At 47.2% G+C, this 27468-nt stretch overlaps 1 protein-coding gene across 8 annotated transcripts in view; it reads right to left on the bottom strand.

Moving 5' to 3' along the window:
* The window catches only part of FARP2 (FERM, ARH/RhoGEF and pleckstrin domain protein 2), a 105625-nt gene that overhangs the window by 41723 nt on the left and 36434 nt on the right, over positions 1 to 27468 (bottom strand). For 7 of the 8 annotated variants that reach the window (XR_015255680.1, XM_086720208.1, XM_086720211.1 and 4 more), the window contains exons 3-9: positions 17536 to 17640; positions 16445 to 16487; positions 15002 to 15080; positions 12874 to 12971; positions 11008 to 11122; positions 6196 to 6343; positions 1378 to 1473 (exon numbers count right to left, since the gene is read on the bottom strand). Coding sequence is in view for 7 of the 8 variants with exons in the window: in XM_086720208.1 (XP_086576334.1) it covers positions 1378 to 1473; positions 6196 to 6343; positions 11008 to 11122; positions 12874 to 12971; positions 15002 to 15080; positions 16445 to 16487; positions 17536 to 17640 (684 nt within the window). In the remaining variant the exon portion in view is untranslated. The remainder of the gene's footprint in view (positions 1 to 1377; positions 1474 to 6195; positions 6344 to 11007; positions 11123 to 12873; positions 12972 to 15001; positions 15081 to 16444; positions 16488 to 17535; positions 17641 to 27468) is intronic. The other variant, XM_086720209.1, reaches the window with a different exon arrangement.

Genomic DNA, 27468 nt, shown 5'->3' with positions numbered 1-27468 from the left:
TCCTCAGGATAAGTTCCTAGAATTGTTACACTGAGCTTAAAACAATGCATATTAAAAAAAATTATTTATTTACTTATGTAATCTCTACATCCAACACGGGGCTCAAAGTCATGACCTCGAGAACAAGAGTCACATGCTCTTCCGACTGAGCCAGCCAGGTGCCCCCACAATGCACATTTTTGAACCTCGTGACATATTACTAAATTATCTTCCAGAAAGACTATCCTACCCAGACTCCTGTATTCTGTCTTTAAAATCTAAGTGCTGACGGATACAAGCTGTAACTGCCATGGGCAGGTGCAGCCGCAGCCCTGAGCCTTGATGGAGTGTCACGCTGTGGCTCCAGCACACTGGGCAGGGACGCTCCTCTTTCCAACTTGTCCCAACAGCCCCAGAACCCTTTCTTTCACTCACGGAGAAAACGGCAGCCCTTTACCTGATTTTGTGTATGTTTTCAGCATCCTTATCCTTCCCTCCCATCCCTACAGCAGATATTGAGTAAGAAACAAGCCTTCCTTCCTGGCTTCTACAGAAAGGAAACAGCCAGGCAGCCCAGGAACCTGCTGTTGGACAAAGGCTCTTGCTAATCAAGCGCCTTTTAAAAGCTTAAGTAGAGCCTTCTTCTCAGCTGGTTCAGGACCTAAATCTCCCACCACTGGAAGCCAGTCTTCGCTGACACAGCCTCTTAGGCCTCAACCGCAGCGTTCGGCTAATCTACTCTCATTTCCTAACCTCCTTTGTACACTGGGAACGTACCAATGTGGACATCTTCGAATCGTTTCAAGTACTGGATTTTTCCTAACTATCACACTTATAGAGACATTTACTTTTTTCCATCTTTACCCATTTCAGTAAATTCATATGTAATTATTACTTTATTGACAGACAATCTCAAATGAAAGGAGTACTTATTTTCTGAAAATCAAGACTTCTCCATTTAGAGCACGTAAAAGGTCAATTTCTGAATCAAAGAGACAGGAGAATACTGGGAACATCCCTCAGCTTACTCGTGACAGAAGCTCTAATGCTAATGTGCTGTAGGCCTTCAGACCACAGCCTCCTTACCTAGAGAACAAAGAGGCTCAATAAACAGACTGTTCTCAGCAGCCCCTGGGAGCTTCTCTCTCTCACCCCAGACCCGGCTAAACCCGAAAGCCAGCTGGGAAGAGCTGTGTAAGTGGTCCCTGCCCAGAACGCTGACCCATCCTCAGCGGCAGCCCTACAGGGCAGGTTACCTAGAAGCCCTTCCACACAATTCCAGATCCCATCCTTAAACTCTTGTGTGCATGGCGCCAAAGTGCTTTATAATTTGAAAAGTCAATATTCTAGCAGAATAAATTTTCTTAAAATTTAGAAAGTGCTCAAAATTGTACTTACACGGACCTCTGGGTGCAGTTTGATGAGAAACCTTTTCCTCTTGAAGCTGAGTTTTCGGACTCTGGACCAGTTAAAAGTGTTAATTTTGGTGGTGCCCTGAAATCCATGAGATGCACACTCAGACACATTTATAATCCAGACAGACACACACATTTTTTTCATGAAAAGAGAAGATTTTTTATTTTTTAATATAGATTTTTGAAAAAGAACACAACCGGGGAGGAGCGGAGAGGGAAGGTGGGGTGGGGAGGACCTCTGTCAGCACAGAGCCCAACGTGGGGCTTGAACTCACAAACTGTGAGATCATGACCTGAGCTGAAGTTGGATGCTCAACCGACCGTGCCACTCAAACGCCCGGAAACAGAGAAATGTTTAAATTACAAACTTACCAGATAGCACAACAACCCACTTGATACTTTACAATTATATTTGGAATGACTCTGAATTAATATGTCAACACTAAACATACAAATCTGCCTGTTTTAGGAAAAGTTGATGTTTTTGATACGGCTCTCCTACAAATTACTATTATTATTTTTTAAAGTATATTTACACACAGAGAGTGTGCGTGCACGTGAGTAAGCAGGAGGGGGCAGCGAGGGAGGAGAGAATCCCAAGCAGGTTCTGCGCTGTCCGCGCACGCAGAGCCAGACTCGAGGCTCGATCCCACCAACTGTGAGATAATGACCTGAGCCGAAACCAAGAGTGGGACACTTAACTGACTGAGCCACCGAGAAGCCCTCTCCGCTTTTAAAGTTTATTTATTTAGAGAAAGAGTGAGAAAGAGAGCAGAGACTTTCTAACTTTTAAACCTGAGCAGCCGGCAGCACTGCTCTCACACGGATTTGTATGCAATGACCCACGGTGTAATTAGAAACGTCAGGCAGGGCCTGAGACAGAACCCAGGCATTGTGGGCCCCATGCTCAAGCACTCCTGCTGGGACAGAAACCCCCCCCACCCTCCCCAGCAGCTCTGATGCCTGCCCGGGGTGCCTGTGGGAGACCTGGCCTCTGAGCCCTCCCACACCCCTCGATGGCCACTGAATTTTAAATTTGGTTTCCATACTATTGATCACGTGAATACAGCTCACAGGCTGAGCTATGGTGAATTCTAACTATATTTTTCTCCTTTCCTTTTTCTTGACTTACTGAGTGCCTCTTTTCATTTACTCAATTCTCTATGTTCCCATCACCAATTCAGCCTAAACCATCCATGCAGAATTTAAACTCTTTGATGGGTCTGATCCACGAGACAATTTTCTCCCCGCTGCCTGCGCGCTGGCAGGTGCTCTCCGGGCCCCAGCCCCCAGCGTGAGGCCACCCCTGCCCCCCCGCCGCCATCCTGGTCTCTTTCGTCCTTTAAGGGGTGCTCAGCACTCACCCCTTTGCAAAACTGCGTGTCTGGAAAACTCTCTTATTTTCTCTGCACGGAAGTCCTGGGAAGTCCTGCTGGACGGGGCACAGGCCCTTGGGTGGGAACTGACTTACTTTCGTGTTCTGCACGACCGCCTGCCCGGTCGTCTTGTGGCTTCCAGTGTTGCCCCTGACGAGTCTGACACGCTTCCTGGTCTCTCCTCCTGGAGGCTCTCTGGTCCCATCCCCTACTATGACATTTCACGCCGGTGTGTTCTGTGGTGATCTTTCCTCGTGGGTTATACGAGGAACGTGTAGATGGTTCTAACATAGAAATTTGTGCATTCAGTTCTGGATATTTTCCCCAGGTAATTTCTTAAAGGCTCCCTCTGCTGCTTTGGGCTTCCTGGGTGCTGGGTGCTGGACCTCCCGAGCTGTTCCCCGAATTTTCGCTCCCCTCCTCCACCTTCAGTCAAAGCCTCCTGGTGGAGATTCTGCCTTACTTTCATCTTCCAGTCCCATCCCGCCAACACCGCCCTGCCACCGCATCTCAGACCTGCAGGCGCTCCTGTTCTCCGTGTGTCCCTGTGACTGGACACTGCTCGTGTTTCAGAGATGAAGGTCCTCTCTGACTTCTGCAGGGCGTTCCAGAAAACGTAAGACAGTAACACGTCAACAAGGTTCAAACTCGCAGGCACCAGAATGTGTCCACAGGGAAAAGCCCCCTCACTGGCTCCCGGAACCCACAGCTGCCTTCCCCGTGGCCACGAATACCACCTGGTTCTTCTATGGCATAAATGGGGTGTAATTCTCCTTTTTCCCCACGGGCAGCAGCAAACCCCACACACACCTGTTGAGTCTTTGCTCACACAACAGGGACAGGGCGTCCGACAGAACGTCCCACGTGCCACGACACAGGAAGCCTCTACGTTCCTGTGCAGTTGCCTGATGCTCCACAGTATGGATGCACCAGCCTCCTGATGAATTACCAGTGTTTTACTGTTATAAATGACTAGACTAGAATTTCACATAACAAGATGAAAACTGTACATTCGGATTCCTATTCCTCATAAGCATCACCCAGCATAAAGCAATTTTCTATGTCTTGCCCATGGGACAGACAAAAGGTGGGGTCCTCTCTGAGGATTCTATGGGCTTTGTTTCTCCTCTTCCATCCCTGGCATAGGTTCTGTTTCTTCTGAACGGAGAGGATTTCGATCCCTGGTTAACTGAGTTTGAAAGTGAGGCCCAGGACTGCGGGAGCCTGTGACCATCTGGTTCAGTGGGTGTGAGATCTGGAGGGAAACAGGATAACTGAATGGTCTTAACATGGCTCTCCACAGATTGCTTATTAGTTGAAAGAGAAAAACCAGTAACTATAGTAACTGATAGCTAATAACCAGAAAGCAGCGATGAAGATTCACACCACCAGTGAGGCCAGGTGGTGTCTCTGTCGTGACCCCCTGAGAAGGACGTGACAATACCCGGGTAGGGAATGTGTCCAGCTGGGAATGTGTCCCCTGAACCTAATCCCAGGAAAACAGATCACAAACCACAAGTCAAGAACATCCTATTAAAGAGAAAAAGGACTGTGCTCTTCAATACTGTCAAGGCGGTAAAAGATAAAGAAAAAAAAAATGTTCCAGCTTAAAGGACACTGCAGGCACGATCGCTAAGTGCTGCATCTGGTCCTCGACTGGGTCCCATCCTGGGGAGAACAGCAGCTGTGAGGACGCTGCCGGCTGACAAGACCAGAAAATGAACAGTGGATCAGCTGCGTCAGTGAGGAGGGTAAGGGAGCCCTTTCTTGTTAGAAATATGTGCCTTCAGTGGTCAAAGGCCCTCAAGTCTACAGCTCACTCTCCAATGCTTCAGAGAAACCATCTGCAGGTGCACATGTGCGCGTGCATGTAGAGAGCTGGGGGAGGAGAATGTGTGCTGGGGGAAGCACAAACCATAAAGCACACGTGAGAAATGCTGGAGCGCGTCAATCTGGGCAAAGGGCAAGTGGGGGCTCAATGTGCTGTTCTAATTCTTTACAGTTTTTCTCTAAGTTTGAAAGTATTTCCAAACGAAAGTCTTTACAAGAGGAGGCTCTCTGTGGGCTGGAGTAGGGACGCAGGCCTGTCACCACGGGGTGCCCCCGCATCAACAATTGAGAGAGTAATAGTGAATTCCATCTAACGTGGTTAATTTGAAGACTCTAATTTCTGGTTTTAACTTCTTCCAGTTACAAACTAGTTATCCTTTTCTGGAAAATGACATTGGCTGGATTCGGATGGATGTGATTTTCATCATGCACGATGGTAGAACTGTCATCTGAGTGAGCAGGTGTGGGAGGTCATGGGTCCACCAACTCACCGGGTGTGCCTGACACGATCATTGCCTGTCAGTCAGTGTACGATATAACACAATTAGCGTTCTGTTTACAAATTAATTTTTTTCCCAGTAGGCAATTGAAATTTGATGGCTAGGTTAAAAAAGGAAAGGGAAAGAAAGCAAGCGTAGCCTGACTACAGAGGCCTGGACTAGACAAGCCATTTTAGGCAAACACAGGTTAAAAAGAGCCCACAGATGGGGCACCTGGGTGGCTCAGTTGGTTAAGTGTCTGACTCTTGATTTCGGCTCAGATCATGATCTCACGGTTCATGAGATCAAGCCCCTCGTCGGGCAGGCTCTGTGCTGGCAGTGCAGAGCCTGCTTGGGATTCTCTCTCTCTGTCTCTCCACCCACCCCCTCAAAATAAATAAATAAACTCAAAAAAAAAAAAAAAAAAGAGCCCACAGAGTGGACTCCCTGGAGTCCCAGGATGCAGCCCTGGACTCCCAGGATGCAACCTTCCATGGCGGTCAGCAATGAGCAGGTCTCTGCAGGTCGGCTGCATGCACCTGGGCCACAGAGCCCGAGTGAGAGGATGCAGGGAGCCCTCCACCATGTCCAGGCACAAAGGGTCTGCGTTCCTCTGCTTCGGATGCTTCCACAGCAAAAACCCAAGCACACACATGTGTGACTGCAGGCAGAACTTAGTGGCCATTTTATGTCACTAATTACATATCCATACATAACTAATACACGAGTTCCTGAAGGCTGTACTGATGCTTATCACGTGCAACAGACTCTGATACTTTCCAGTCTATTTCATGTACTGAAATGACACCTCACAGAGCGTCACACCCAGACCTGCAGCAGGTCCACGCCTGAAGCGTGGAAGAGCCAGTGTTTCTGCTGAAGGTTCTATGGACATGAACTGTGGCTCAGCATTAGAATGGTGGCATTTGACCGCGTGCCCTGGGGGGCAGAGGGCTCTGTGACAGCAAGGACAGGGAAAGAAGTGCTCCACGGGATGAGACCGGCACGCTAGGTTCCTCCGACCAGTCCAAGACCTTCAGCATCAGAACGAAAATTTACCAATACGTGTCAAATCAGCCCCCACCCAGTCCTCGCACACCCCTGCCCTCTCCCTACCTGGAACACGAGGACACCCATGTGGGAAACGGCCAGGTTAATTTTGGCCCCCTCCCTGTCAGAAGCGGCGTGAAAACGGATGCCATACATTTCCAACTTTCGGGCAATTTCGAGCACCTGGAAATCCGACTCAGCAGGCGTCTGGCCCCTATGACAAAGGACGGCATGATCACAGCACTGAAAACAACTTGATTTCTAAAAGAGCCAAGGTGTGTAACAAAACTGATCAGGAAAACAAAGCAGAATGAAACAAACCTACACAGGAGGCTTTTTTAGAGAATGGATTGCTTTTGTGAGTGTATTTACCCACTAGAAGTGCAGCAGAGCACACACAGGCCAAAGAAACTGTCCATTTCCTTTTATCCTGTGATCCACTTCCTGATGGGTAGAATGTTTTCTTTGTATGCACAAAATGAGCTGAGGTGCTCAGCCTTGTAATTTGTTCTTCATACTGAGGAGGTGACATGCAAACACTCTACGCAGAGACAGGTACGAAACGCAGGGAAACCACAGATAACACCGGTATCTCATGAAACCCATTTCATACTTAAAAAAACCGTTTTCGTAATGTACAATTCTAACCGAGAGAGTATACTTTTATAAGGATAAAATTATGAAACGGAATAAAACCATGTTTCCCAAGTGCACAGTCCACAGTCCTGCTCCCAGGGCAGTGACCTGGGCAGGGCCCATGGCCCATGTCACACTGACCAGCCTCCAGGAGGCTGCCGCTCAGGGAGGGCACAGCTGGGCGAAGGGGACAGACAGGGTCCTGGTTAGGAGAACCCCTACACAAGGCCTGAGCCCTGCATGTGGGGTTCTCCATCAACAACCCTTCCTCTCATTCCCACATGTCTGAGCTTCTGGATCTTTAAGGAACAGCCCTTCCCACAGTTTCTGTTCTTAGACTAAAGCTTCTGTTCTCTGAGTCTGATATGGACACCCGACTATCAGCTTATATTTGATAAATCATCATCAAGCAGGAACACCCAGGGTGTGACAACCGTTTTCCATGGCGTCCCAATGCTTCTGTTTTGGAACAGGGCACTGGGCAGAAGCTGGAGGAGTTCTGAGGGGAGGCTAGGGTTAGGGATGCTAAGGGAGATTCTGGTAAGGGCTAAGAAGGAAAAGAGAGCAGAGAAAAAGCCTTTCTTCTCAGAGAAGCCCTAAGCCTTCGTGAACAAAACTTGGTAGACACGAGGGTGGTAAAGATCATTCTGGCGAGGTCTCAGAAGTGAGGAATATGTCATTGGAAGTAGGAGAAAAGGCAATCCTTTTTATAAAGTGGCCCAACACCTGGCTGAGTTACATTCGTGTCCTAGTGTTTTGTGGAGAGCCTGATGCAGGCGCGATCTCAAGAACAATGAGATCATGACCTGAGCCGAAATCGAGTGGGAGGCTTAACTGAGCAAGCCCTCCTGGCACCCGTGGCCGAAGAGATTTCTAAGCAAAGTGATGAAGGTATGGCTGGGCTCCTCTGACTGCTGATAGCAATGCAGGAGGAGAGAGATGCCCGAGACATGGAAGTTTAAGCAAAAAGGAAGCAGAATTTTAAGACGTGGAAAGTGCTCAGCCTGCCCATATTGCAGAAAACAAGAACACCGAGGTGTGGCTAAGAGGCTGAGCAGGAGGTCAGTATGGACCGGCCACCGCAATGGAAATCAGGACAGGGGAAGGAGGATCCCAAAGGCAGTCTGGATCAGGGCTGCCTCTCCCATCACAGGCCACGGTGGAAGAGCGTAGGGGTTGGGAACACAACTGGCCCTTGCTCAGGTTTCTAAGGCCAGGGCTGCCTGGAGCCGCAGGAGGGTATACTTGAGGAGTATGGTAGGCCTGGAGGGCAGGGCACAGAGCCAAAGAGGATTATTCCTGAGCCTTAAGGTTTATGTCATTTGCTCCACTAGGTTCTGGACTTGCCTGAGACCCGTCACCCTTTTCTTCCTTCTAGTCCCTCCCTTTGGAAGGGAAATGTGCACCCTGCGCCTATCCCCTACCACAGTACTTTGGTTTTACAGCTAGAGGAGACTGTGCCTCAGGCAAACCATACCTGGAGTCTCAGCCAGATCTCATCAAGATGAGATTCAGGTAAGGCCATGGAATCAGAGGATTTAGTGTTGGTGTTAGAGCAGTGAAGGCTTTTGGGCTGTTGGGGTGGAATGAATGTACTTTGCATGTGAGAAGGACATGAACTGTGGAGGGTGGAACGTTCCAGAGTGAATGTGTGTGTCCTCCAAAATTCAGATGCTTCAGCCTAACCTCTGGGGTGATGGTATTTGGAGGGGGGTCTTTGGGAGGGCCTGGGTGGGGGATTCACGAGTAAGAATGCCCTAACAGAAGCTCCGGGGAGCTCTTGGCCCCTCCCGCCCCATGAGGATGTGCGAGAAGATGCCATCCGTGTCGCAGGAAGCAGGCCCTCACCACACCCGAATCTACCAGTGCCTCCATGTCTGACCCCCAACTCCAGAAGTGTGGGAAATCACAGTCTGTGGTCCCCAAGCTGCCTGGCTCGGGGTGTTCTGTTATAGCAGCCGCGAAGGACTAAGACACCAGTTTTCAAATGTTTTTCCTTCAATGTCAAAGATCCAAAAGAACTGTGATAAAAGTAAAAAAACCACTCCTTCAATATCCTCTTGAAGGGTGATTACAAGGGTGTTTCCAGTGGGTCGAGGAAGATAATTATAAATAACTATGTAAGAACTAGATCTTGATTAAAATGAAAGTACTACATCGTCTCTAAAAATCCTACATAAAAAATGATTAAAAGAAATAAAAGTGCAGTAAATATCTGATGACCGTGGAGGACAAAGTTAGTGCAACAGAACCACGAGAGGGGCACCTGGCTGGCTCAGAGGAGTGTGCAACTCTTGACCTTAGGGTTATGAGTTCGAATCCCACCTTGCATGTAGAGATCACTGAACAATAGATATCTTAATGTTTATTTTTGAGAGAGAGAGAGAGAGAGCGAGCAAGCATGTGCGCAAGAGAGTGGGGGAGGGGCAGAGAGAGAGGGAGATACAGAATCTGAAGCAGGATCCAGGCTCCAAGCTGTCAGCACAGAGCCCGATGCAGGGCTCCAACCCAGGACCCGAACCATGAGATTATGAATTGAGCCAAAGTTGGATGCTTAACCAACTGAGCCACCCAGGCGCCCCCTAAATATCTGACAGAAAGAAAAGAAAAAGATCATGAGAGCCAAGAGACAGCTGAGCTCAGGGATGGCGGCACTCTGTTGGAAAGAACCCAGGGTTAGTCCTGTGTCAAGCACATCACCTGATTTCTCTTTAACTGGCTTTCACGAATTTTTAAAGCAGCCACCTTGAGACACACCCCTAAGACGCACAAACACGCACACACGTGCAAGCTCATGAACATGTGAGCACAGGCGCCCTCCCACGCGGCTCTCAAAGTGACTGCTCATAGACCTGCACCATTCCATCACCTGACACACATGCCTGTGTCCACACTCGCCGGGCCCGGTGGGGAGCCTCAACCCTTTCCTGATGTACCTGTCCCTCAGAGCCTGAGACCCCCACACACCCTGCCTTGTTCTCATGGCCTCTGGCGGAGCCCCCTTCTCACTCCTCCCTTCAAGGCCAGTCTTCAGGAGGCTGTCCTGGGCCCTGCTCTCCCATCTGTGTCTACCCTCTCTTCCCTGGATGACCTGCACAGCTTGATGTGCCCTACGTGTTGACAACACTCTGCCCGCATCCCAGACCCATCCACCTGCTGGCACCGATGCCTTGGTGGGACCCTTGACCCTGTAGTGCCCCACGCCAACTCCAGGAACAAATCCCAAACAGGCGATCATCTCCCTGGGGACTGGCGCTGGGAGATGACCCTTTGTTCCTCTGCCCCAGTGTGCTGAACCCTGACACTGAGAGGTGCCCCCAACCGTGCACCGAGAGGGGGCTGGGGCCTTTGCTTGGTCTTACCATGACAGTGGAGTCACACAGCCTCCTGTGAGCAGCGGGCACTATTACTTGCTCCACCAGCCAAGCCAGAAATTCAGTTGCAACTGCGGGCACCATGCTGGGTCTCCTGGACCCTCCCAGGCTGCTGCCTTCGCCTGGCACTCCCCCTTCACCAACCCTATGTGGCCAATTCCTTAGAGATGCCTGCTGGCCCAAGCAGCCCGGCCACTCACCCTTCTCACCCTGGCCACTCTGTCTGCCCTCAGCTTGCACACCACAGTGCACAACAATATACTCGTGTATCCAGTGCCCGTCCCGATGCCAGGCACACAAGAGGAGCTCCCCAAGTGCCGTGAGTGGCCAAATGCATGAGAAGCACACAGTCTTGCCGGGGTAAGGTCCTCCAGGTGAGCATCTTGGTCCACCTTCTCAAGGGCAAGGCTTCTCTCCTGTCCACTCTCCTTTTGGGGAGTTCAATATCACAGCTAACTCCCCCCAGGCCCTCGGCCCTGGCCCTCCCTCCTGCACCTCTCTTCAACCTGAAAGGACGTACCAGCGTCAAGTCAGTCAAAGAGCAGGCCCGCCAGCCCTACCCCACCTCACAGGAGGGCCACCTGCTGCTCGGCGGGCTACCACACGCTTCTCACCATTAAGAGTGTCATGCATGTGGTGGGACCCCATGGCTGCCCCTGACGCTCTGCCCTCTGGTCACTCTTACCAGGGCCCTGACGTCCCTTCCGGCCTTTCTAAAGCAGTGAGACTGTGCCCTCCCAGGGAGTGGACGGCGGTCACTTTAGTCAGCCTTGCAGAAGCCTTAGTGGCGGCTCCCGTTACTTAAATACACTATTTCATCATTATAGTGTAGGGACAGGGTGCCAGCGGCTGACTCTGACAGACTCACGTGTGCTTCCGGTGGAATTCTAGAATCTTCTCAAGAGAACGCTCCTGACTGGGTAGGTACTCATTCACTTTAAGGTGCTCTCGATCCAGGGTTTCATCATAATCTCCTATTTCAGCTGAAGTGAGAGAACAACAGTCAGTAATTCTAATTCTCAAATAAAGAAAAATACAAGCATTTGTACATGCAAATGCATGAATTAAAAGAAAAAAATTATCCTAAATCTGTAATAAAAGAATATATAAATATTTTTATTTTATGAACAAGATTTTGTATTTTACTTTCCCACACATCTTAAGCTACTAAAGGCAAATATAAAGGCAGGTAAAGAAGTTTTTTCCTGAGTTTTGAAGAACAAAGATGCTGGTGAGTGACCCCAGGGAGGATGACACTCAGTCGCCAGTTTATCCTGAGTTTTCTGTGTTTTAAACCTCGCTTTATTTGTCTGTAGTCTCAAGACTGTTGTGACCAGGAATATGTATCTTGTTTGTTTCAGGACAATTTTTAAATCATTTTATTTTTTATTTTATTTATTTTATTATTATTAATTTATTTACTTATTTTATTTATTTTAAATCATTTTTTCCTTCAGGGCCTCTCAAATTCTTGAGGAACAATGTCTCTTTCTAATTTCATGAAGCTTGAGAGGCCACTAATGTTTCAAGAATTGTAGTTAAAGCCCAATAATCTTAAACAATATACATCTTTTTGTTTTGAGACCATCTCAAGTTCACAGAAACGTCGCTTGCACTGTGCCACACTTGAGGGTGTGCTGTGTCCACATAAGACACAGCCGCCCATGAGCAGGGCACAGCCCCCAAGCAGGCGGGCCCCGGGTCTGCTGCGGTATCCGAGCCTCAGACCCCACCATGCTGTCAGCAGCTGCTCTGTCACGTCTCCTACAGCCAGACGTCCTGGCTCAGAGTCACGCTGCAGCGGGTGGCCCTGTCTCTGCAGGTTCCCGCAGTGGACGCAGCGCATGTCCAAGGGCAGGGCGACAGCTCGACAGGTTATCACACCACGTTGGCACCGGAAAGCCAGCTGTCTCTCTGAGAAGACCTCAAACCCAATAAAAAACAACGAAGTCACTTTGAAAACTTATATCAACAAGTGACAGCAAGGCCCCTAGTGATGAAATTTGCTATTTGTACAAGGTGTGTGTGGGGGAGGGGAGGGGACCTGGCAAACCACAAATTAACCCCTGTACTTAGCCGTTCCTATGATCCCCCACACTTTCTACATTCTACTTTCTGTGCTCAAATTTCAGAAACATCACTTCTGTGTCAGGGACTCTAGTCCAGAAGCAGCATTTCCTTCGTCCTACCCTGTCGGGGGGGGGGGGGGGGGGGCTTTGTAAAGCCCCAGCAAGACACACACCCGTTTTTCGGAACCTCTTCCTACAATATAAATTTTCCCGCTCTTCTGAGCTACCTCTTGCTGTGTGACATACTGAGAAATGTGTTCTTTTCCCTCAGGGTTTGATGACTGACTTATCACCAGAGGGGCTGTGACGGTCACCCCAGGGAGGTCTCTTTCCAGGGGTGCTGAGGGTCAGGGCTGCCACTTGGCTCCCAGACGCAAGACATTTACGGGGAAAATGCGGGAAGACACAAAGGAGAGATGTTCGGAAAGGATTCGTGTGGCTGCAGCTCTTGGCCTGGAGCCTTCCTTTCTTGGTGGAGACTGTCTGCCTCAAGGACTTCCACTCTGTAGATGTTAATCTTCAGCTTATTGGAGAAAATACTCAAATCAAAGGCCTGTTCTTTCATCACATTCATTAACTGTGCAGGTACATCAGGTGCTGGCGGTCCTGAGGGCCGTGCACCTAGGACACTGTATGCGCCTCCGCCCGCGGCTGGGGACACTAACACTGCAGAAGGTGGGATGCCAGAAGGGCCGCCGTGGTGTCCGCACAGGGCAGACGCTCCTCCAGGAGGTCTCTCTTAAGTTGCAAGGCAAACAAGTACCTAGAAGGGAGTTCAAACAGCACAAATGTCAGCTCCGAAGGCTCTAGAGCAGACCCCCCGCATCTCCGTCGCAGGACAGCACCCGTAAACAGCGGTGACCAGGGACACCAGAGCAGACAGTGACAAAGAGGCGAAGTCGCAGGCGGCAGCTCCGTGGGCAGAGTCACCGCACACACGAGAGCACTCAGATGCTCGCCTCCCGGACCCTACCGCACCTTTAAGGGCAAGCTCACAAGTTCAGGTCACTTCTGTCACACACACAACTGCACTTAATGGCTCTGTTGTGAAAGAATCAGCAACATCCAATTCAGACAGAGCTTAAAATGTGGCTATGGAAGTTTGAGACAGATCGATGATATTCAGCCTTGGCTAGGATCTGAGAAACAGGCACTCCTGAAAGTAGCTAGAGAAGGCAGTATTAATATGCTCATATGCACATTTATTCCACCGACAAATAATCACTGAGCTTGTACCATGTTCCAGGTACTATTTCTGGAGCTGGAGCTACGATGGACAAGACAAACTCTCTCTGCCCTTGCTGCCATTTATACCTGAGTGAGCTGTTAAAATTTACTGTATTCTCTTAAATTTTAAATGTGGCTACCCTTTAACTTAGCAATTTCAGTTTTATGAAACTTTTCAGGAGAGATATTTTCTAGAGCTTACAAAGATGTGTGGGCAAGGCTGTTTGTTTGCAGCAATATAGCAGAGAAAAATTGGAAATGATCTAAGTATGCACTAATGTAAGAATAATTTAGTAAAGCAGATACAGGCACATGCACTATACGCACAAAGACGGACACGTGGATAACAAAACAAGACCAAACAAGCCATCCAGCCCACAGTTCTGGGCGCATAGTGTGATACGGCTTTGTAAATTACCATTTCTTTAAAGACCTGGCTCCATTTATACATTTGCTGTGAATTCGTCTGGAAGACACTCCTCAAGTGTAACTACTTCTGGGGACAGCGCAGTGGGCAGGGAGTGAAGGGGAACATTTGCTTTTTATTCCATGTAGCTGTATTCTGAAGATTTTCTTCTTTTATAATAAACTGCCTTTTTTTTTTTTTTAATAAATAAAAGAAGCACCTTCTGCATAAAGTTGGCTTGGACCCAGTTAGGTAACACCTTCCGTTACCTGTTATTCCCTCAAAGAGGACTTTTTTGGGAAACGCCAGGTACTTAATATGCTAAGAAGATGAGCTCTGTATTCACTCATAACAACACTTTTTGCTGCCCTTGGGGTTGTTTCCTTACCCACAAAGTGAGCGGCTGGGCTAATGGGATCTCTACATCTCCCTGCAGCTGACAACCTGGGATTCTGTGATGTAAGAACCTTCTAAAGAGAGATTCATAAGATGCCCATGATGCAGGTATAAATACATTTTTTTGCTCAGAAAGGCTGGTACCACCACAATGATATCACAGTTCTCTTTTATCTTATATCTGATCTTGGGTTTTGAATTGGTACATAAAACACAAGGAAAATAAATTCCATAATCTGTGGCCAGATGAAGCAACTGTAAACATTTTCTTCAAATCATTTCTACGAAGAATCAATCTCGAATTCGAGAGAGTGGTAACAAAAGAAATCACCTAAAATACTTCTGCTCATATATTCATAAGGACTCTCAAAGTCAACACTTCTCCCACTTGAGAGTATTTTGGGCATACGGGCTAGGCTCCTGACAACTTTATGCACATGCGTAAATCTGTGTCAGCAGGAGGCTATCAGTTCAACAGCACACTAACACGTGTTAGTCCCCCCACCTTTGTCCCCAGTTTGCACTATAAACACTCTTCCAAGCTCCGCTGGCATTTGTGTTTGTGCAAGAGTTAAATGCTTCTTTTAATACTAGACACTGACCACACCTTTTATGTGTATACTGTTCACCTTTTAGGTGAATGAAGATGTATTCGTTCATTCTTTGAATAGAGCCTGAGCACTTGATGAGCCAGGCGCTGCTGGAGAGACAGGTGAATTCTAGATCCCGCTGACAGCAGCTGTGGCTTAGTAGGGGCTCTTTACCTTGTATATTCTTCCTGCAACTGACCCGGATCAGGTGGGAAAAATTTGACTGCTAGACGAAGCAATGCGTTCTTTGGCCCTATGAAAAGAAACATTTTAAACTTCACAAATATTAGGTCAATCCCACTATTTTTTGAGATCTTTGTACACTTTAGTGAAAGAAAAATGTCACCATCGCTAACTATACTGAACCAGAACAATATGACTGCTGTAAAGAAAAAGCACAAGGTATTATTAGCTCATCTGAGTATCTTAGCTTTACTGAAATTTTACAGTAACACACCCATGTAATTTTCACCAAAAAGGAAAGAGGAGCTGTTTCGCTAAATGTGATGATGCCCCACACGGCCTGACGTCACCAGTGACTGGTGAAGCTACTGGTGCATGCCCTTCTCTCCCATTCGGGACTAAAAACGTTGCAGGTGAATCTGGACCCCTAGAAAGGACCCTGTGCGTTACATAATTATTAAGAGGCATCACTATGTGCCTCAATTTAACAAATTTAATAAGAGACTGACAAAAATAATGTTTAAAATTACAAAATAGTATGAACTATTTTATTAAAAATGTAAACTGTGTGTCAACTATACTCAGAAAAAAAACATCAAAAAAAAATTTTAAAAACTGTTTAAAAAAAAAAGGGGGGTGCCTGAGTGGCTCAGTCGGTTGAGCATCTAACTCTTGATTTGGGCTTGGGTCACGACCACAGGGTCATGGGATCGAGCCCTGTGTTGGGCTCTGTGTGGAGCATGGAGCCTGCTTAAGATTCTCTCCTTCTCTCTCTACCCCTCTCCCCAGTCATGCATGTTCTCTCTAGAAAAAAAAATTGTTAAAAAAAAATTACAAATGCTAATTGAACCTCAATGTCTTTTCATAACTCAGAGAGAAACTGCCTTCTTATTTTTTTGTTTAAATTCAAATTAGTTAACATACAATGTAGTACTGGTTTCCAGAGTAGAACCCAGTGATTCATCACTTACATATGACACCCAGTGCTCGTCACAAGTGCCCTCCTTAATACCCGTCCCCCACCCACTTCCCTCCATCAGCCCTCAGTTTGTTCTCTGTCATTAAGAGTCTCTTGTGGTTTGTTTCCCCTCTCTCCTTTCCCCTCCCATATGTTCATCTGTCTTGTTTCTTAAATTCCACATATGAATGAAATTGTACGATATTTGTCTTTGCATATTGGTCCAAAATTAAAGTGCTATCAAAGAACATATCCTGTTACTGCCACACCTGAGAATGAAGTGAGTTAAATTACTGCCCACCCCCAGCTAACATAGGATAAGACTAAGTAGTGAAATGACTTTCAAGTACTGTTGTCGATCACCTTGCTGCTATCCAGTGACAATGAACATCTGAACATACCTTCAATTTGAACAGTCAAGAACGAAAGCATCTAAAATGAACAGAATTTTTAAAGACTTTAAAAAAAGGACTTACTCCGTATTTGCCTAGTGATGGGCTTCATAGGTTCGAGCCAAATCTAAAGAGAATTTAAGAAAAGAGATCAGATGTGTTCAATGATTTCTCTATTTAATAAGTATGTTACAAAATACAGAACTGTTTATAATTAGGAGAGATATTTAAGGCAGGCCTATTTTGGTTCTCCGCTCACACACCAGTCTAATGCTGATAAAACACCAGGGAGTGGGGTGTCTGGGTGGCTCAGTCAGTTGAATGTCTGACTTCAGCCTGGGTCATGATCTCACGGTCTGTGAGTTCGAGCCCTGTGTTGGGCTCTGTGCTGACAGCTCAGAGCCTGGAATCTGCTTTGGATTCTGTGTCTCCAACTCTCTCTGCCCCTCTCCTGCTAAATCTCTCTCTCTCTCTCTCTCTCTCTCAAAAATAAATAAATATTAAAAAAAAAAAAGACACCTGGGAGAGGTATAGGAGCACCTGCTTCGAGAAGTGTGGCAGGAGGCCAAGATGCCACACTGTATGGGACCCCACCACGAGGCCACAGCACGCTGCTGTTGCTATGCACAGAACAGGTACCAATAATTATTTTGGGGGGGGGGGCATCTGTTAAGGCCAAACAACTATGTGGTGCATGCTGCACTTGTAAACAACAATGGCAAGAACACCACTACACGAAGGGGTGGATGGAACTCTAACGTTGACATACTTATTGAACGAACAGGTTGATTTGGGGTTTTAAAACAGTCCCACCTGTAAATATCAAAGCTCCACACTTTTTAAGGCTCATCTATCAAGTAACAAAAAGGATAAACAATTTAGTAGCACAGTTTGCTAAAAATGATCACCGAACAGATGTACTAGAGGGAGTTTCTGGATCTCCTTGGCACACGTACTGGCAGGGAGAACAAATTCAGGGAGGATGGGAACTCAGCCTAGCTAACAGGCACGTGTACTCCGTATTCCCACGGGACAGCCCCAGTAACAGCCCTGTGATCAGGTTCCGTGCTCCCATTGCTGCCACAGGTCCTCCGAGGCTTGCCATGGCCACGTGCATCGCCAGCACCCACCACGTACCCACAGCCCGTCTGCAAGAGTGAGGCAAGAGCACGTACCCAGTAGGCCCGGGGGTGCTGAAACTCCAGCCCGAAGTAGTCACACTCCGTCAGATTCAGGCGCCTCCACACCTGAGTCAGCAGCGTCTGGCCATCGCGCTTAGGCTGTGAGAGGCAGGGAGGGGAGCACAGGAGAATGAGGTGCCTTCCAACAACCCGGGTTCGTGAAACAGCGTGGCAAGATGTGGCTTCCGCACGTAAAATGCATCCTCCTAACTCCTTGCTTCACTCTGCCTTCTTCTAAGGCTCTTAGTGCTCAGAAACGGACACCAAAGTGAAGCCAGACAACCCCTTCACTCTTACCTTCTCAGGTGCATCTTTAGCTATTTTTCTTGGCAACGTTAGATGACAGAACCCATTCTTAGCCTCACTGAACACTTTATCAACTTGGTATTCACTACGGAGGTGGGTCTCATACTCCATGTTTGCCCGAGACCCCAGTGAATGCTTGATTATTTGGTAATAACATTAGCGAGGAGACCTCGCACTGCTCACACTAGAGGTGGGACGATCGGCCCTCCATTCAGAAGAAACGTGAAGTTAGCTCCCTGGTCTGCACTGGCCACAAAAATAAACTCCTATGGACTAAAGAACAGAACAAAGCAGGAAAATATTTCTCCAGTTTTGGGGTTAAGTAAAGTGTTCCTAAATACCACACAAAGACAGACAGACTCGATTAATTAAAGGTGAAAAACTTCTGAACAGAGAAACAGCGAACAAAGTTACCATCCAGAATCACACTAAAACAAGTGATTTCTCTCTCACATTGCTCTCATGAATTGGGTAAAGAAATACAAATGGCTTTTAGGCACATAGAAACGTACTCAAGCCCTCTAATAATGAAATAAAACAGTGAGACACCACTTCTTGTCCATCTCAGAGGACTGGGAGCATGGGGTAGTGCGGCTGGGGGAAGGCAGCCGTGTCCGCGCACTACTGGGAGAACTCCAGTTCGTCCCATCCTCCGGGAGAATCTGAAAACACCTCCAAAACTTAAAGTGTACACATACACCTTTGCTCCAGCAATTCCCCTTCTAGAACTTTCTCCTATAGATATTCTCACACAACTGCACAGAGCTAAAGACGCAAGGACAAACCCAACAGAGAACTGATGACACGAACAACGGTACCTCCGTTGTCACAGCCCTTAGGACTCTGCACCAGCGTGGAATGAAGTCCAAGACTACAGTTCAGTCATGAAGAAAAAAGGGTTCCCTTCCTATCCAGTGTACATGACAGAAGCCCGCTTCATAAAATGTGCATGCTGCATTTACCTTAACTGAAGCAAGTCTGGAAGGCTCCATCCTGAGAGGAAATCACCATTCTGGACTGAATGGGGGTGGGGGACAGGGACCAGGGCCTTCACTTTTACTTTATTTTCTAACTTCCGCGATGTCTCAGTTTTCATCAGCGGGCATGTCATTTTCGCACTGCAAAGATAACATCTGCAGGGGGAGGAGAGGCAAACCTCCATGGCTCCCCAGGACGGTAGTTTCCGTGGGTTTAAACACTGGACTTTCTTACTGTGTGCCCAAGAAGTGGCTGTGCTCCTAATGTGAGCACTCTTTTCTCTTTTTTTTTTTTTAACGTTTTATTTATTTTTGAGACAGGGAGAGACAGAGCATGAACAGGAGAGGGTCAGAGAGAGAGGGAGACACAGAATCTGAAACAGGCTCCAGGTTCTGAGCAGTCAGCACAGAGCCCGACGCGGGGCTTGAACTCACAGACAGTGAGATCGTGACCTGAGCCGAAGTCGGACGCTTAACTGACTGAGCCACCCAGGCGCCCCTCTTTTCTCTTTTTTTAAGTTTATTTTGAGAGAAAGAGAAAGAGAGCGCAAGTGGGGGAGGGGCCGAGAGAGACGGGGAGAGAGAATCCTAAGCAGGCTCTGTGCAGAGCCTGATGCAGGGGCTCGAACTCACGAACCGTGGGATCATGACCTGAGCCGAAATCAAGAGTCAGCAGCTGAACCGCCTGAGCCCCACAGACGCCTGTAAAGCGAGCATTCTTATGGGAAGACGGAAATAGCCGCCCTCTGTGGTGACAAAGCGGCATGCGGCGAGTCACAGCCGCAAAGGGATGCAGACAACGCCATCCGTAGAGAAGGGAAGAGCAAATGTTCTGGACGAAGTACCAGAAGATCACGTCTGACAAGGATCATGGTGAGGGCTCGAGTGCCGGCCGTGCTGTTGGGAGAACGCACCCACGACAGGCTCTGCAGCCTGACGTGCGGCCCAATCCCCTCAGCGGTGAGCTGGTCAGAAATCATGGGGTCTGCTGCAACTCCTCTCACGCTCAGCACTCCTCCCCAGGAAGCTCTCCCACAGCTGTGTCCCCTCCCCCAGGACTGCAGGGCTGTTGCGGGGTGGGGGGCTCCACAGGAGGACGAGGAAGGCCCCAAAGGTGTGTGCGCATGGGCCCCACAAGGCCTGGCCTTGCCCATTCGGGGGCGACTTGGACACCTGGCTGCTCCCTCACAGGGAGACCCCCTCTCCCTCTGGCGGCCTCGAGCAGACCCTTGAGAACCTGGTGAGTTAGTTGCCTCGTGGGGAAGGTCCCCTTAATTGCGTTTGGCTCCACATAACCGCCACGTCACTTGGTGCTTCTCTCCAGCACGGTGCTTATGGCGCTGTCGTTCCCACATTTACTTGTTTGGGTGCATTCCTACTACTACAGGGTCAGAGACTGCATCATCCATCTTGAATCTCGAGGCCCAGCAATGTGGCAGATGCACCACTGACAGGCCCAGAACGTCCACAACTGCTCTGCTGCTCCAGTCCTCCCCTCTCCCTTCTCAACTGCCTGGTCACCCCACGCGGTAAGGGGCGATGGTGGGATTAACAGCCCCATCCAAGCCCTCCACCCACGGGCAGTGAAGCCCTGGCTTGTCCCAGGAGGCCTGCCGAACCGAGGGATGCCAACATGTATCAAGTGTGCAGACACACAGGCACACATCCATGATGCACCAGCGTCCAAATCCAGAACAGGGTTTTTAAATCTGGGCATAAAACTACACTTCATTACACAGGTTTCTGTACTAATGTACATGCATATACATACATATGTATGGACACACACATGGATACACATATATCCATACACACATATGCATACGTGTATATATATGTGTGTTTAACTCCTGTATTGGAGTAAATTTTACCAAAGTAAAAAAGCTTTTGCAAGTCAACTATCCTATGTTCAGCAAAAAAATAATAAGTAATAATTTTAATGTTGGGACACCTGGGGGTGGCTCAGTCGGTTAAACGTCCAACTTCAGCTCCGGTCATGATCTCAGGTCCGTGAGTTCAAGCCCCGTGTCAGGCTCTGTGCTGACAGCTCAGAGCCTGGAGCCTGCTTTGCATTCTATGTCTCCCTCTCTCTATGCCTCTCCCCTGTGCTCTCTCTCTCTCTTTTTTTTTTTTTTTTTTTTTTTGCAGGGGCCATATTTCATCTTTTTTTTGGTATTTTTCTAGTTTCCTTTACTTTTGCAATTGAAGTATAATTAACATATAGTGTCATTATATTATTCTCAGCTGTACAATGTAAGGATTCAACAATTCCATACATTTCTGAGTAATCATCAAGATAAATGTACTTTTTTAAATGTTTATTTTATTTTTATTTTTTATTTTATTTTTTTTAAAGTTTATTTATTTTTGAGACAGAGAGAGACAGAGCATGAACAGGGGAGGGTCAGAGAGAAAGGGAGACACAGAATCTGAAACAGGCTCCAGGCTCTGAGCAGTCAGCACAGAGCCTGACGCAGGGCTCAAACTCACGGACCGCGAGATCGTGACCTGAGCCCAAGTCGGATGCTTAAACCCGACTGAGCCACCCAGGTGTCCCTAAATGTTTATTTTATTTTTCAGAGAGAGAGAGTGGCAGAGCATGAGCAGGGGAGGGGCAGAGAGAGAGGGAAACACAGAATTTGAAGCAGGCTCCAGGCTCTGAGCTGTCAGCACAGACCTTGACATGGGGCTCAAACTTACGGACCTGAGATCATGACCTGAGCCGAAATCGAGTCAGCTGCCACCCAGGTGCCCATAGAACAGGAAGAAAGTGATTCTTGAACAAGAGGAGGAGGCCACTCTCTGCAGTACACTAAATAGCTACTATGTGACACTGACATCAAAACAGAAAGAAATGAGACGTAAAAAATCAGAAAGGAAGCAAAACGATCATTATTTGTAGAAACGATAATTCACTTTGAAAACCTGAGAACATCAACCAGAAAACTATCATGAAGAGATGGAACTGAGTCAGGTGATGGGGGAAAAATACCATACATGCATCTAAGCTGCGTTCCCCTATACACAATTAGCCACCATCCTCAGGACAGAAAGGAAGGAATCAGCCACATTTGTAACAGTCACGAAAGAGCTGAAGTATTTTGGAGTAAGCTTAACAAAAGAAAGCTTCATGGAGAAAATTTAAAACCACTGCGATGAGACAGAAAGGGGGACACAGAAGGAGCGTGGAGAGGTGCAGGGCACACGAACGCCTCCAAAGGGGCGTCATTGCTCACTGAAGTAAGCCACGGATTCCACATGGTCCTAATAAAAAGAGCAAAAGGATTCTTTGATGGACCTGATAGACTGATTCTACAGCTGGTATTTTTTTTTTTTTTAAGTGCAAGCATGCCAATGAAAAAGAAAAATAGGGGAAGACTAGCCTTAGCAGACATTCAAACCACAGCAATTAAAATGTTTGGTACTGGTACATGTCTACACAAACTAAATAGAACAGATTAGGAGGTGAAGAAATATACCCAGATATATAAGGTATTGGAGTGTCTGATAAAAGTGATGTTTCAAGTCAATCAGTGGGAGGAAAGCAGATTACTCAATAAAAACTACTTAGTATCCATCTGGAAAAAATAAGGTTGTACCCTTACCTCACGTAATAATTTCAAGATGAGTAAAATACCTAAACACAAAAACATGCACCCATCAAGGTCCTGGCAATGAGACCGTTTTGTTTCATACTCTGGGTGGAGAGAAGGCCATGGTCAGGACACTCCAGAAGCTAAGAGCTGTAAGAGGGGCTTGAGAAACTGGGACATCAAACAAGAAACGTCTGCACGAGATGAAACTGCTGTGGAGGCCAGCTCCTTTGGGGGAGCATGTGACTCCATGCTGGGCAGAGAGCTTACTTAAAAAATACAATCAGGGAAAGGGGAAAGGCGAAAGGGGAAAGGGGAAAGGAGAAAGGAAAAAGGAAAGGAAAACAAAACGAAACTACTATAAAGCCAAAAACACTCAGGGAGAAAACATTATAGCTCACATCACAAGGTGTTAATTTTTAAGGCACCTGGGTGGCTCAGTTGGTTGGGTGTCTGACTTCGGCTAAAGTCATGATATCACAGTTCGTGGGTTCAAGCCCAGCATCAGGCTCTGTGCTGATAGCTCGGAGCCTGGAGCCTGCTTCGGATTCTGTGTCTCCCTCCCTCTGCTCCTCCCCGACTTTTCTATCTCTCTCAAAGATAAATAAGCATTAAAGAAAAAAAGAGAAATTGATAAAGCAGATTAAAAATCAATATAAATACCAAAGCCTGGAAAGTGAAGACAACTTTAGAGAAGAGGAAAGTTGGAGGACTTACATTGCCAGATATCAAGACTTATTCTGGGGCACCTCGGTGGAAGAGTCAGTCAGGTGTCTGATTTCTGCTCAGGTCATGATCTCGCAGTTTGTGGCTTATGGGATTGAGCCCTGTGTTGGCCTCTGTGCTGACAGCATGGTGCCTGCTTGGGAGTCTCTCTCTCACCCCTGCTGCTCGCTCGCTCTCTCTCTCCCCTGCTGCTCTCTCTCTCCCCATCTCAAAACAAATAAAAACTTAAAAAAAAAAGACTTATTCTAAAGCAGCAGTAATTAAGATAGTATGCTATTGGTGCAAAAACCGACCTGTGGAGTGTGCAAGAGCCCAGAGAGAGACCCCTATACGCACACTCATTTAACTTAAAGAAAAGACACTAGTGTAATTCAGTGTAGGAAGGGTGGTCTTTTCAACAACTGGAGCCAAGGGAAGTGAATGACCATATGGGAAAAAAGATGAACATCGACTCCTACCTCACACCATACACAAATATTAATTCAACATGAATCATGGAGAGGCAAAGCAATAAAGCTTGGTGTGAGCATCATCTGCTCCTAAAAATCCAGAAATGCACCATCAGGTGGACTACAGGACCCATGCCCACTGCATATTCCCGAAGTAGCAAAGGAAACCAGACTCTCTCTGAACTACATAAGGGGCTAGGCTCTACAGACACTGAAAACACTGGCATCATGGACAGATACTCACAATGGAAGAAAAATGGTCTTCACAACCCATTTCCCACTGAGGCAAGCAGCCACCCAAATTAGAACTGTGTTTCAAACACTAGACTGGAGAAGAAACAGCATTAAAAATGTAAGATACAAAATATAGATTAAAAACCAAAAATTCTGTTTGGTGTTCCCATCTTCCAGTTGGTCACAGTATTCAAGTTCTTCTCCAAGCTTAGACATAAAGCATATTGTTAGAAATTTGCATAGACAAAAGTACCATTAAAGATTTTGTCTGGATGGAAATGGGCTACAAAATCTCAGCTCACAAAGTACTTCTTTATTCTTTGTCTTAAGCACTGTGGGAAAATTCTGGAAAAAGCTTGATTTAGTTCTTCAACTTGTTTCACATGCCCATTTACAGTTCATTTGCCAAATTATAACTCCTCCATCTATCTATCCAGATGCCTACGCCTATTATACAACTCATATCTCTACTGTTTCATTACTTAAAAAATTTTCTTGTCTAATAATTACATCAATGTCAAATTTCCTTTTATAATATTATGTTGTACAATGAATATAATCTTGAGTGCTCACAGGAAACTGTAGCTACATTCATTCTAGATTCTTTGAAAGGTCACCAACATTTTTGATAGGCATTTCATTCCCACTCTGGCACACTTTCAAGTCTTAGGTTCTCACATCTCCCTAAAATGCTGTGCACCAGAGAACTCCTCCAAACTGCATGGAAAGCCACAAGGACTTGTGTTAAATCTGAGCGCCGAAAGATGGAACTGCCACTTCTGCTTATCAGAGAGGGGATCCTATGTCCTGGAAGGAGAAATGTATCCCCACACATTCAGTGTTCTTAGATTGAGGAGATCACCTTGCACGTAAATTACCTCTACCATAAGACATGGACATAACGCGAGAGCCTACTTATCAATGGATCCACTGCTACCTTAGCTCTTTCTACAATGGTTTCTCTTAAATTACTCAAGGAAACAGGACAACTTAAAATTACCAAATTTGAACCTGTTAACACGGGTGAGCCAGGTATCCATTTACTGCTATTTTCTCCAAATCTACCCTTCTTTGCCTTGCTTTGTCACACGGGGGCAGGTCCCTGTAGATATTTCTCTTTTACAAGCTGCCTTGTCAGGAAAGGGTGCCAGGGATACTATGAGAAGAAGGAGTTTCTCTCCCTGTTTCTGGGGCTTTGGGATTTTGTGCAGCTATGGCCAGTCCATAGCTTCCCTGCCCACTGTGTGCAGGAGATCCCATGGCTGTGCCCTCCTGGGTCTCCCCTCTTCTACTCCAGTCCTGCCAGGGGGCAGTTTCCTGCCTGCCAGCCTGTTCCCTGGCACCTTAGCAAATATCTCCACCAACTGTAGGTCTGAACCTCGACCCTAGAGAAGGAGACCTCTTCCAAGTTTGTGTTGGCCGCTCTTTACTGCATTTCTGGTTCTGTATTCTTCAGCATTCTCTCCTCCCCTTAGTAGTTAATCCTTATACTACTTAATAATCACTCCTATTACATTTCCCAGTTCAAATTACTGGCATGTATATATATATGTTTATTTACTTATCGAGGGGGGAGGGGCAGCGAGAGAGGGAGGGAGAATCCCAAGCAGGCTCCTTGCTGTCAGTGCAGAGCCCGATGCGGGGCTCCAGCTCACGAACCGTGAGATCATGACCTGAGCCGAGATCAAGAGTCAGACGCTTAGCTGACCGAACCACCCAGGCTTCCCTGATGTATTCTGTCTCCAAAAATGACAGTTGCCCAGTCGCAGGGCCGTGGGAGTGGCCAAGATCCTGGCTGGGACCCTGAATACGTCAACAGGGAGACCCTGGAAAATGCTGACAGTTGGCACATCTATCTGGAACTTGGAAGGAAGAGTTCTGTAACTGAGGAGAAAAATGTCGCATCTATAGCGGCCCTCCTGTAAGCTGTCCAAGCTCAAGCTGTATGTCCTGGCGCACAGGCTTGGCAGGGCCAGGTGATGCTTACCAGTGCAAGAGTAATAACTACGGGGGGCTTGTGTGGGTGCCTGTTCTGCTTGTTCCCAATTCGTCAGGAAAAGAAAACACTGTGCCTTCAAGCGGCTCTCATAAATGAGGGAAGGTAGGTTTCTGCCTGAGAATACACAGTCAGTAACAAGCTTCATAACAGAGGAACTGGTGGAGTGCACAGAGGGGCTGAGACGTGAGCACAGAAGGGGATAGGTGTAAAAGACTCTGCCGTTGCGCGGAAGGACCGTTAAAGTCTCCTCACGCCAGAGCCAGGGCGCCTCCAAAAGGATACACGCCAAGTGAATGAGGCCCGGTTTTGTGACACTCATGGTTTCCCCACCACATATGTACACAGTAAGTTATAGACCAGCAGCCAAAGAAGCAACTTGCTATTTCTGGTAAGTTTTAGAAGTTGGGCAATCAACCTACTCTTCCGCGCCCCCCGCAATTCCTTGTCTTTACCTTAGCATCAGGGAAAAAGCAAAGGAAAGGGAGAGCATCTTAGGTTGGCAGTAGAGCTCTCAGAGCAGTCGGCCTCACAGGTAATTCCTTTCTTTTTTCCTCGTCAACAGAAGGGCTCTGGGCGGCTTGCCTGTTCTTACTTGTACTTGTGAAAACGCATACACAGAGAGGAAACCTGTCTGTCAGCGTGCCCCACCCACTCACCCAGCCAGGATCTTGACTACTCCCGTGGCCCTGCAACCAGGCAACTGTCATTTTTGGAAAGGAAGCTTGCCTGGGAAAAATCAACCTGTGGCCACTGCAAAGGCCAACGAAGCCAATAGGAGCAGTCTGGAGCCTCACTTGCAAAAACACACGGGCGACCAAGAATGAGCAGACACAGAGAAGGAAATTCCTGAAACAGAGGGATCAGCCTGAAAAGCAGAGGAACTGACCCCAGTGAACAGAAAGAGTGGGGTACACCAAAGAAACCGCAGTAAAAAAAATTAAGGTCCTCAAAAAGGCCAATGTAACAGGCCACTGCATTCATGAAATGAGGAGACTCTGGGGAAAAGAGAAGCAACTAATGACTTAAAGGGGACATGAAAAGAGCACTCCAGAAATTAAACCTCAACTCAGGAGGCCTGAATCACAGTATGAATCAAGTATGAATCTGAACCGATGGCATGAAAAACAGAGGCAAACTTCTGCAGATAGAAGTAAGGAGGGAAGAGTTTGGATTCAGAAATGTGTGTGAGAAGGATTTCAGGATGGAGACGGTAAAGGGTACAGGGGGTGTGGGTGGTGCTACAGACAATACCCGGTGGCTTGCCTCTTGAAGACTGTAGTCTGAGTTGTCATTTCCTCAATCTCTTGCTAGAATCGTTCCAAATGAAAAAAGAAAATAACAAACAAAAATGTAAACTCCATTTTCAGGAAAATTGCTAAACCCTGAATCAAAAACCTTAGGGGTATGGAAGAGAAACAAAAATAATATAAAAACAGGGAGGGGGACAAACAGAAGTGACTCATAAATACGGAGAACAAACTGAGGGTTACTGGAGGGGTTGTGGGAGGGGGGATGGGCTATATGGGTAAGGGGCACTAAGGAATCTACTCCTGAAATCATTGTTGCACTACATGCTAACTAATTTGGATGTAAATTAAAAAAAAATTAAAAATAAAATTAAAAAAAAAACCAAAAACCTTAGG

Source organism: Puma concolor, chromosome C1 (genome assembly GCF_028749965.1).
Source record: "Puma concolor isolate L17-30 chromosome C1, mPumCon1.1.hap2, whole genome shotgun sequence".
In the NCBI taxonomy this organism is placed as follows: Eukaryota; Metazoa; Chordata; class Mammalia; order Carnivora; family Felidae; genus Puma; species Puma concolor.
The sequence above is the reverse complement of the archived record's forward strand: the minus strand, read 5'-3'. Positions and strand labels throughout refer to the sequence as shown.